Source organism: Cicer arietinum, chromosome 4, assembly GCF_000331145.2.
Source record: "Cicer arietinum cultivar CDC Frontier isolate Library 1 chromosome 4, Cicar.CDCFrontier_v2.0, whole genome shotgun sequence".
NCBI classification, from domain to species: domain Eukaryota; kingdom Viridiplantae; phylum Streptophyta; class Magnoliopsida; order Fabales; family Fabaceae; genus Cicer; species Cicer arietinum.
In genome coordinates, this window is record NC_021163.2 from 13,424,970 (window position 1) to 13,436,179 (window position 11,210).

The 11,210-nt window shown below is 34.5% G+C and overlaps 1 protein-coding gene across 2 annotated transcripts; it reads left to right on the forward strand.

Annotated features, from left to right (window-relative positions):
- The first annotated feature begins 729 nt into the window (after positions 1-729).
- LOC101513475 (folate-biopterin transporter 1, chloroplastic) lies at positions 730-7,613 on the forward strand. 2 transcript variants are annotated; one of them, XM_004496655.4, is made up of 9 exons: positions 730-1,142; positions 1,995-2,230; positions 2,841-2,905; positions 2,979-3,141; positions 4,260-4,408; positions 4,505-4,759; positions 4,886-5,054; positions 5,139-5,231; positions 6,732-7,613. In XM_004496655.4, the coding sequence occupies exons 1-9, from the start codon at positions 917-919 to the stop codon at positions 7,029-7,031; spliced, it is 1,656 nt and encodes a 551-aa protein (XP_004496712.1). In that variant the 5' UTR covers positions 730-916; the 3' UTR covers positions 7,032-7,613. The 2 variants fall into 2 exon arrangements, with proteins under 2 accessions (XP_004496712.1, XP_004496713.1); XM_004496656.4 differs by having other exon boundaries at positions 2,007-2,230.
- Positions 7,614-11,210: the final 3,597 nt, after the last annotated feature.

Below are 11,210 nucleotides of genomic sequence, written 5' to 3' on the forward strand. Positions count from 1 at the left end.
CGGGAGACGAATTTATGTCATTTTTAAAGAAATAGTTAGATTAAAGAAAAAATTAGAAGAGTTTATTGGTATTTATTTTGTCGTAAGTAATTACTTATGGGCTTCATTAAGGTCATTCAATATGGAATCGCACTTTTGTGTCTAAAATATTATCTAACAATTCGTATAATTTAAGATGATATTATTTCCGACACATAAGTGCAATTGTCCTTCACTCAAACTATGGTAGTATCCTAAATATTTGGGTTTCACAATGACTCAAGTATATATGCTGAATCAGTGATTGTCGTTTAAGTGCCTTCAACGAGCAGCCTTAGCTGTCTCTAGAATATCTACATTTACTTGTTATTATGTAACTTACTTAAAATGAAGGAATAATTCGATTTTCATCGTTTTTGTTTTCCATCTTTTTATTTAGATTAATTTTTAAGTTTGGGATATGATTTTGAGTTTTGACTTTCTATTTATGTTGTTTCGTTTACCAATTTCTTTTTATGAAAAACTCAATTCATTGTGAATCAATTTCAAAAAAATAAAAGTCCATATTTCTTAAAATATACATATACATTAATCACTTTAACAAAATTTTGTCCGGTAATTAATTCTGGAAGAGTCGATAAATTTTTTCTTTTGAGATTTTTAAGAATTTTCCAAACAAAAATCCAGCCGTAGATTAGAAGGCCCTTGAAAGCAGACTGACTTGTCCAAATTGAAGCACCGCCACCATTATTATACAGGATAAATAGATTTAAAAGATGATAAAATAAATAAAAACAAATAAAAATATACGATAGCTGCAAGGTGTGAATGATTGAGTTAGTGAACACTAAAAACTGGGCATTAAATAATCAGCATCTTTGAATTTCTAATTGTTTAGCTCCTTAATTTAATATAATATAATAAATAAATAAATAAAATGACTTGTGTTTATATTTTGTCTTTAATACCGTTATTACCCTCCAAATTTCCCAATTTCTACACCTCCAACATACGCCCCACGATTGTCGCTCGTTCACCGCAATACCGCCGGATAACTAATCGGAATTCGCCGGGAATTGAAATGTCCGGCACCGTTCCGAGGTCGGCATCCGCTTTCCGACTTAACACCGATGATAGCGACTCATTCTTGGGTTCTCGAACCGGTAAGTAAAATTGATAATTCATCTCCGTCGAACTTGTTTAAATCCGCGTCTTTCATAGTGTTTCTTCTGCTTTATTTTTATTTTTATTTTTGAGTGGAAATTCAGGTTGACCTTGTTTTCAATGTGTCAAAGTTTGAGATTTGAGGTGATTAATTGACACCTTTGTTTATCGCTATATGAAGTTTAAATATTCTAGAAGAAGTTTTTTTCTTCGCTGATTGGTGAGTTCATAATGCAATCCTTCATGCAACCAGTTTCAATGGTAATATAGTATCTTAGACCCTTTTTAGATAAACAACTTAACTTCATTAAATGTTAATCTTATAACTTATCATACTTGCGCCTATCATATAAATATTTATTTATAAACTATTTTTAGAACAAATTGTTTTCAAATAAGTTATAAACTGATTTTTAAGTTATTTTGGAAAACTTATGAAAATAAGTTGTAAACAATTTATAAATATGTACTAAGCCGTTTACATAGTTCTTTCAATCCGTGTCACTAGTATTTATGTCAATAGATAAATTTAAATAAGTCTAGGTTGGAGACATTCCTGATGTAATCAAAGAAAAAGATTTCTAGTTAATAATATTTCATTTGTTTTTTTCAAAAAAGAAATCTTAGTCTAAGACTGAATGACTTTTAGTTTGTAATTTTAGGAAAATATAATTGTATATGCAAATTGTTAAGTCTTCATGATGGGAAGGATTAGCTAACACCATTGCTTGTTTAGTTATTGTTCCCAAGGGAATTGACACCATTATTTGTTTCAAGATATGAAGTCTTTATTGTTTCCAACAAGTTTAGTAATTATTTTTTAGAAAGGAAATTATTGGCAGCATTGTTAGATTTTGTGGCAGGTGCAGGAAAAGGCGATACACTAACAACTGAGACAGATCTAGAAGCTTCCTCCACTAGTAAAACTGCTCTTCGAAAGAACAGATATGGTACATTGTTTGGGGTTGATTTATCCCCTGATACTGTTGCTGTTGCGATGGTATACTTTGTTCAAGGTGTTTTAGGACTTGCAAGGTTGGCTGTCAGCTTTTATTTAAAGGATGATTTGCATCTGGATCCTGCTGAGGTATGGATTCTTGACACTCATGGTTGTTCATGTGATTCACACATCTTTTCATTATTTTTCATTTGAATTTTGTAACTTTTGCTCATGTGCCTGATCCACGGTGTAATCAATTAGCCTTTGCTTGTATCTGTTATTGGGATTTAGTAAAGGAAAAAGAAATTGAGACAATAGAGATTATGAATACTATTATCTTGTCTTCTGTATATGATATGGCGTGACAGAAGATAAAACACTAACCCTTATTTACTAGACTTCTATTGACCCTTACAAAATGTGGAAGCAGATCAGGAACTATAGTTAGATACGGGAACAGATTCTGCAAGATCACCCAAGATTTGATAGGACTTAAGCACATGAAGAGAGCTCAACCAAAAACTAGTCCATTAGGTGGTAGAGCCTTATGGCTTAAAAGAATAAGTACCGCATTGAGCACTTTTATCTACTCAATAGTAAATTAATATCACGAGATATTTCTCAGATATCCTAACAGGGAAATTTTAAAAACCTACAAGTGGTAGAATTTCCTTGATACCCTGCTCCTTTTTTCTTTAGCTGTTGAATCAATTAACTCTAATATTTGAAGGACTAACATGTTACATATATTGACTAGGCAGCTGTGATTTCTGGTGTTTCTGCATTTCCATGGCTTGTCAAACCTCTCTATGGTTTTATTAGGTGAGTTTAAATTGTATCACTTCATCCCTATCGACAAAAGTTTCATTACTGAAGTTGTTGTTATGGCATGCAGCGATTCTATCCCTCTTTTTGGTTATCGGAGAAGGTCATACCTAGTTTTATCAGGGCTGCTTGGTGCACTCTCATGGAGTCTGATGGCTACTTCTGTTGACAGCAAATATAGTGCTGCTATTTGCATACTTCTTGGATCTCTTTCTGTTGCTTTCTCGGATGTTGTGAGTGTCTCCTTCTAAGTAATTCACACATACTGTTTTTCTCCTGGAATCATTTAACCATCGATAATGTTTGTGCACATCAATACCAAGCACGCCAACTCACAGCTGTGTGAGGTTACTGAATTAGAATGTCTTTGCTTCGAAAATGAGGTGGGACCATATGTGATCAAACTATGTAAATTATGTAGATGGGGGAGATGAGGCATGTGAATGTGTGGGGCTAGCATTATTTTTTAATTATGTTGACGTACTTCCTATTTGATGTAGCTTTTATATTTGGTATGTATATGCATATATTATTACATATAAGAATGAAATTTCTTACCCCAGTTATAGAAGTTACTGATATTCTGTGAGTGGAGATTTCTGATAAAATATACCTCTCTGCTTGATGTCTTGTTCATCATTTCATTGTTTACTTCATCAATTCATGCCAAAATTTCTGTAAGATTTCCTGTGATCAAAATTCTATTACCAGATCTCCATCCATGAATTAACCCCATTTGCATTTAAAGTATCCAATGAATCTCTGTCTCAGATAAGAGAACAAAGAACCATAATAAAAAAAAGCACCAGGAGACTTTCTAGAACTCTCCCCATATCACTTTGGTTCAACATTAACTATCAAGGTTTACTTTTCCAGACACATGTAAAATTATTTCACCAAAACAAGTGTGTAAATTGCTTGGGTTGGTGTAACTTCATTGATTATGCCAACATGATTTTTGTTGAGTCTGCTTCTCACAGTTGATTAGTATGTACAGCACATAGTTTGTTTGTTGGAATTTTCAGTAGTAGTTATTCTGTTCTTTCCCATAATTTTTTTCCCTTCCAGGGAAATAACAACGTAGACCGTTTTCTAATTAATGAGCTAATTCTTTCCCCATTCTTAACTTATGTGAATTATATATCAAAGTACCTTCACAGCTTTGTCTTCTCCTTCTTTGTGCTTCAGTCACAGAGACAAACCAACATTTCATTGGGGTTCAATTTCTTTTGTCTTGCTTTTAGAAGCATTTCATTTCAATCTGTCTCTGGTATTATGACTTTTAGTGTTTTATCATCTTCTATAGATTAAAATTGTTCAGAGAACTGTCAGACACTGAGCTATGTTTTAGGTTGTAGATTCAATGGTTGTGGAGAGGGCACGTGGTGAGTCACAAAGCACTTCTGGATCTCTTCAATCTTTATGTTGGGGCTCTTCTGCTTTTGGTGGAATTGTGAGCTCCTACTTCAGTGGGTCTTTGCTGGAGGCATATGGAGTAAGGTACTGGGGAAGAAGTTTGTTAATCGAAGTGCTTTTGATTACTGATAGCAGTATTTTTTTCCCCTTCTAATGTTTTCTAATTACACTATGCTCCAGGTTTGTTTTTGGTGTCACAGCATTGCTTCCACTGATGACATCTGCTGTTGCTGTTCTTGTAAAAGAACAACCTATGCCTGGTACAGCAAGAGGGCAAAAAAATTCATTTGCCAGGCCCGAGTTTTTGGAAAGTTCAAAAGAGAGCATTATTCAGCTGTGGGTTTCTGTACGACAGCCCAGTATTTTTCTTCCAACTTTGTTTATTTTCTTGTGGCAAGCAACTCCGCACTCTGACTCTGCTATGTTCTACTTTAAGTATGTCCACTCTGTGAATATGAGCATTATCATTTCTCATCTTGTATGAGTTCCACGTCTTCTTGATATTTACCTATCAAGACATATCGTTTACTGCAATGTTAAGTAATCTCTTACCCATTTCAGCACAAATTCTCTTGGTTTTACCCCTGAGTTTTTAGGACGTGTCAAGCTCGTTACCTCCATTGCGTCTCTGCTTGGTGTTGGACTTTATAACGGATTTCTGAAGAATGTTCCTTTGCGGAAAATATTTCTTGCGACTACCATTTTAGGTTCTGCTCTTGGAATGACTCAGGTTAGTATTTAGTTGTCTGTTTGTAGTTTTAATTTGAGAAGACTGTTCTGACATCTTTCTGATGTATTAAACCTCTTTTAACAGGTTTTCCTGGTTACCGGACTAAACCGGAAGTTTGGAATAAGCGATGAGTGGTTTGCAATTGGTGATTCATTAATTCTCACTGTTTTGAGTCAGGTTATCATTATCTCCATTTATTTACACTAGTTATATATTACTCGCTCTGGAAACCATACTACCTCTGACACAATTGTTATTAACTAGGTTTCTTGCGTCTACCAAAAAAATAAAAATAAAGAGGTTTTTGGTATTTCATTTTTTTCTCTGTTTGAGCTAAACTCCATTCATATTTCTGCCTATGCGGTGAAAATTTAATATTTTGTCTCTTGTAACTGTGATGTTAGATATTCAGGCTAATTTCGGTCCATTGCTTCCATTATCCATCCTCTTCAATGTTTATTATTTGGTCCAATTGCTTTGCCATTATCCATCCTCGTCAATGTTTTTTTTACCTCACTTTCAAATATTACAAAAGGCATTATTTTGATCTTCCTCTATAATGTTTAGCCTATTCAAGCTCAATAAATCTTGTATCCTTCATTAAAAATAGCCTTGTGAAAATAAGTCTTCCACTTTTTCTTGGTATCTTATTTTGTGACTAAGAGTCTAAGACTTCACTTTCTTCATACTTATTGCAATCCACAATAGTGGCCTCTTGTCTTTCTTTCTATATCTCTAGCTAGCTTGTAGGTATTTTTTTTTCCCAGCCTTGGTGTCTAAGGATTGGTATAACCTTTTAAATGTTCTACCTCATGTTTTGGTCACTGTCTTTGTTCCATTTTTAGCTACCTTTCTCCATTAGTATATTCCAATTTCCAATATATTTACACAAGGACCATACTTTATTTCGCTCCCTTTAAACCCTATACATTTGTTTTACCCTCGCGTGTCATTGATATTGTCAAGAATCTTTACTTTTGGTTCAGAGTCTCTACAAGCCAAGTAGCTTCTAAAAGGAGTTAGAAGGGAATTGCTAAAAGCACCATGCCATAAGAAGTCGTTTTAAATTATATTTTGAGGGATTTACCTGACTCTTAAATTTTATATATTTTTAATTTATAATAAGAAATTTAATTTAACATTTGTAGTTGTAATGTATACAAACCACAGAAAAAAGAGAAACTCTTTATGCAGATAGCTTATTTGAAGGGATGCATGGTGTGGATTTTTAGGGCACTTCATGCTGAAATATGTAATAGCCCGACCCTTCCCGTTATTGACACTGTTAATCGCGACCTTCTCGCCTCCCCTTCCACTTCGTGGAAATAGTGAGTTTTTTTCCTTCCATGTGAATCAAACCCCAGTACCTAGAGGATGCTGATAACGGCCGGGCTGTTACAAAATACATTTGGTTTTACTTTCTTATTTTTTTCAAAAAGAATTCTTTAACTATTTTCCCGAGGATGCTCATCTTTTTCATGCAATAGAAAAGTTATAGAGGGAATATATTTCTGATTGTAGCTTTTATAATGGATAGTCAATGTTGATGTTTTTTATGAGTTACTACAAAACTAGTGCCAGTTTATGCCATGAAATAAGAAGCAATTCAACCGTTCAACTTCAATATTATTCTTTTGTGCATAATTTGTCTTGCGTCTGAATGCTAGTGTATTGCAGGCTTCTTTCATGCCCGTTCTTGTGCTAGCAGCAAGATTATGTCCTGAGGGGATGGAGGCAACTCTTTTTGCAACTCTCATGTCTATATCTAATGGAGGGAGTGTTCTTGGGGGATTGATAGGTGCAGGCCTGACTCAAGTATTTGGAATTACCAAGGACAGATTTGATAACTTGGCAGTTTTGATAATCCTCTGCAATCTTAGCTCATTATTGCCTCTGCCACTTCTTGGCCTTCTCCCTGGTGACAATCCTGATGTGAATCTGAAGGAAGATTCTGAAATTGAGATGAAATCTAATTAATCCTGGTTTTTTGCCACTGGCCTTCCTTGGGGTTACCTGTCTTTTGCCAAATTGTACCAAGTTTGGTTCTCATTGCTTGCTTGCAAATTCAATAGACATCACTTACACTTGCAGATAGAGAGAGTTTTGTATATAGTATGATGCTAAAGTTGTCACCGACACCTTGATTTAAACCATTATGAGTATAGGTTTTAATGACACAAGATCAAAATTCACTTCAAAACATTGGATTTTGTGGCGAAAGTGCCATTTAAAGGACCTTGAAACTGTACTATACAATATGCTCCGCATTGACACAACAACGGTAGCTACCAACGACAAGGTATCTGTCCCACCGGAACATTCATGGATCATGGGGTTACTTTGTAAGTTTTGTAGAGTACTTTCTCGCTTGTGTTTAATCTTGTGGCCTTTTAATTAGTTGTAAGGACTAAAGCTTTGTATTTAATAGCCAATAATCGTCTTTTGACAGTTGAAGCTGAGGTTTAGGCTTGTCTGTCGTATTTCTACAAGCTTTTGTAATTGTCATTTATATATTTTTTTTAATCTAAAGCAGACAATAGGTAACATGTTTTTCTTTGATGATTTCTTCTTCTGTATCATCTAGTGGAGGGAAAATTCATTGGGTCGGAGTACTGTATAGGAGTAGGTAGAATTACACCATGCACCCCTACACCTAAATCTGACGAGTCCTCGAGATACATGAAAATACAATTTTACCATTTTAATCATTTATAATAAATTTTAAAATTGATAATTTCGAAAGTTTTAAATTTTCAAAATTTTCGGAAGTTTCAAAACAAGGATTACATTTCGAAAATTTGAAAAGTTTCGAAAGTTTTTAAACCTGAAAATTTTCGTAATAAGAATTACATTTCGAAATTTTCATATTTCGAAAGTTTTGAATTGTTTGAATGTTTCGAAAATTCTAAAATTTTCTAGTTCGGAGGTTTCGAAAATTCTAAAAATTGTCATTTCGAATATTTTGAAAAGAGGGATTGAAAAAATGAGAAGTTAAAAAAGTTGAAGGTTTTATAAAAGACAAAATTATATTTTTACGTTGATTGAAGGGGCGACGGGTTTAGATATTGTAGCATTGGTAAAATCTTTTTATCATGGACGTTTAACGATCTAGGCCTCATTTATTTAAGATTTTGCTAAAAACGATTTTTAAAGTATTTCGTAATTTGATTATAATATTTTTTTAAAGAATTTAAAAATAAAAATTTAAAAAAAGAAATGGTTTACGTAACTTCTCACAAAAATTTATTTTAAAGTTTTTTTTTTATCATTTTATTATAATTTTTTTAAACAATAAAATTTTAAAAAATACTTACATAATTCTTAACAATGAGTATTTAAGTGATTTAATATCAAAATTGTTTTAATCTATAATAAATGAATCTGAAATAATTTTATTATTTTTTAATAGATTTTCATAAAAATTATTATTTTTAAATTGGATCTTTTGGCCCAATCCAATTAGGCTGATTTCAAATAGAGCCTGGTTTGGCCCAATGGGATTTGGGTCTTTTCTATGAAAAAATGAAATATCAATAACTTTTTTTTTTAGAAAAATTTCCCTTGTACCCTCCTTATTATACCTATACCCCCAAAAATAGAATGAAATGACTATTTTGCCCTCGTATAAATAATAAAACCTCAAAAAATTACCATTCCACACTTTCACATTTCCGGAAGAGAGAGTAAGTTTTTTTTCAAAATTTCCGGAGAAGTTGAGAAACAAGTTTTCCGGTACAGAGCGTGTATTCCGGAAACGTTGTTTTAAAGTTTTCCGGTACCGGAAATCTTGTAGGAAGTTTTCCGGTACAGAAGAGTGTTCCGGAAAACTTGTTTTTAACATATCCGGTACAGAAAGCGTTCCGGAAAACTTGATTGCCAACATTTCCGGTAGTTACCGGAGAACTTGAGCATCAAGTTTTCCGGAAGTTATGTTATTTTTTTTTAATTTAATTAATTATAATTTTATAACTTATTGTGATTTAATTCTTTTAATATTTTAATTTTTCAGTGGGTGCACGAGGAAAAGACGGCAAAATCATACGAATTACACGGGACACTGAGACTTCTACATCGACTCCGATGAATTCCCCAGAGAGGATTCGACCGACAGCTTCAAGGAGAAGAAGACGTATGATTATTGAAGATGATGATGAGGGACATAATGATCAGGGGGAGCCTTCTACAGTGCATGAGGAAGATGTGGTACATGAGCATATGGTGCACGAGCAGGTGGATGTACATGAGCAGGAGGAGGCTGCACCTGCTCATGAGGGAGAGCATATGGAGGAGGAACATGATGGAGCTGAGGGACCTGGTGAGCTCACACGGTATCCTGGAGGACCTTATGATTTGTATGTCCTTACACGATACCGTTATCATGTTTCAGCTAGACTATGGTTTGGCGAGGTATATTAAATTAATTATTACGTATTTAAATTAATTATTATTTGTTGTCTAAATTTAATTTTAATGTCATATTTTTTTTTTGTATACAGGAGCGACCATTGCTGAAAATTGTTGCGCATGGGAAGAAAATGCAACAATTTACTCCGCCGGTACTTCCGCGACCCATAGAGAATTGGGTGAATTTGTCTGGTCTGAACCCATTACAACGGGGTAGTTTGAAGATGATCGACAACAACTTGATATCTGCCTTTGTTGAAAGATGGCATTCTGAGACATCGTCATTTCACATGCCATTTGGTGAAATGACGATTACTTTGGATGATGTTGCCAATCTTCTCGGATTGCCTATTAGGGGTGAGTTCTACAGTCCACCCGATGTAGATAGAGTAACAGCATGTAATCTTGCCGTCCATCTATTAGGAGTGACCACGGAAGAGATCTGGGAGGAGACCAGAAAGACTAGAGGTGCACACTATAGATTGGATTGGTTGAAGGAGGTGTTCAGAAGGCAGTGTGCAGCAGAGAGGTTTGACTGTGCTGCTAGGGCATATCTGTTGAATTTAGTCGGGAGTACTATTTTCGCTGATAAGAGTCATACTCTAGTTGATGCGAAGTACCTCCCTTTATTCAGATATTTAGATGGTATAGATAGATATGCATGGGGTACTGCTGCACTAGTGGTGCTTTATGACTACCTCTCAGATGCCTGCTATTATGACACCAAACAGCTAGGTGGATACATGACGTTGCTTCAGGTATCAATTATATTTTAGTATTAATTGTTAATTATTTATTTAATTTATTTATGTTGTATTTAATTGTTAGTATTAATTATTTAATATTTTTATTTGTAACAGTGCTGGATTTACGAATATTTTCCGAATATTTGTAATAGAGGTGATCAGGGTGCTGACGTGGAATGTTTTGCCCGAATGAATAGATGGTGCTATAAGCAAGGCAAGCATAAGGTCCACGAATACAGAAGTATTATTGATGCATTGACACCTGCAGATGTTATATGGAGACCATGGGAGAATCACAGGGGTGTCATTCCTTTTGATGATATCACACTTTATACTGGTCACATTCGATTATGCAGCACTGTAGCGAAATATCTACCAGAGAGGTGTTTGAGACAATTCGGATATATCCAGTATATTCCTTCACCGCCACTTCCAGATCCTGCTAGATTATTTGATGTAGATGTGGAATGGTTGGGATATGTGACGCCAGTGACAGAGCTATTTCCCAAGCTTCGTCCAGCTACATATCCATCTGAGTGTGAAGATGGATATTTGGAGTGGTTCTATCAGGTGTCTCATCCACTGCTGGTGCGACCAGATGGTGTACCTCAGGTCCCACGTTATAGTGTACCGCCCACCAGTGCAGATGCTTCTAGTTCACAGCCGCCACCTATCCTACAGCAGATCGGTGATCTTATACAGCAGGGGTTGAGTGAACATCAAGCTAGTCCAGATGATGAGTTGTATAGGCACTTTTATAAAGCTTTGTATTTATCACGTAGTCGCACTAGTTAGTAGTAACACTTTTGTAACTGTTGTTATGTAGGTTATTTTATGAACACTTTTGATGAACTATTATTATGTCGGTTATTTTATGAACACTTTATGTTAGTTATTTTATTAATTATTGTAATGTCGGTTACTTTATTAATTATTGTTATGTTAGACTCACCCGTCTCTGAATAGTTATTTTATTAATTATTGTAATGTCGGTTACTTTATTAAT

Bases quoted from the DNA above. Each gene is read 5' to 3' on its own strand.
- LOC101513475 (XM_004496655.4), top strand. From the start codon at position 917: ATGACTTGTGTTTATATTTTGTCTTTAATACCGTTATTACCCTCCAAA. The intron at 4,760-4,885 runs GTATGTCCACTC...TACCCATTTCAG, and splicing joins TCTGCTATGTTCTACTTTAA to CACAAATTCTCTTGGTTTTA. The intron at 5,055-5,138 runs GTTAGTATTTAG...CTCTTTTAACAG, and splicing joins CTGCTCTTGGAATGACTCAG to GTTTTCCTGGTTACCGGACT.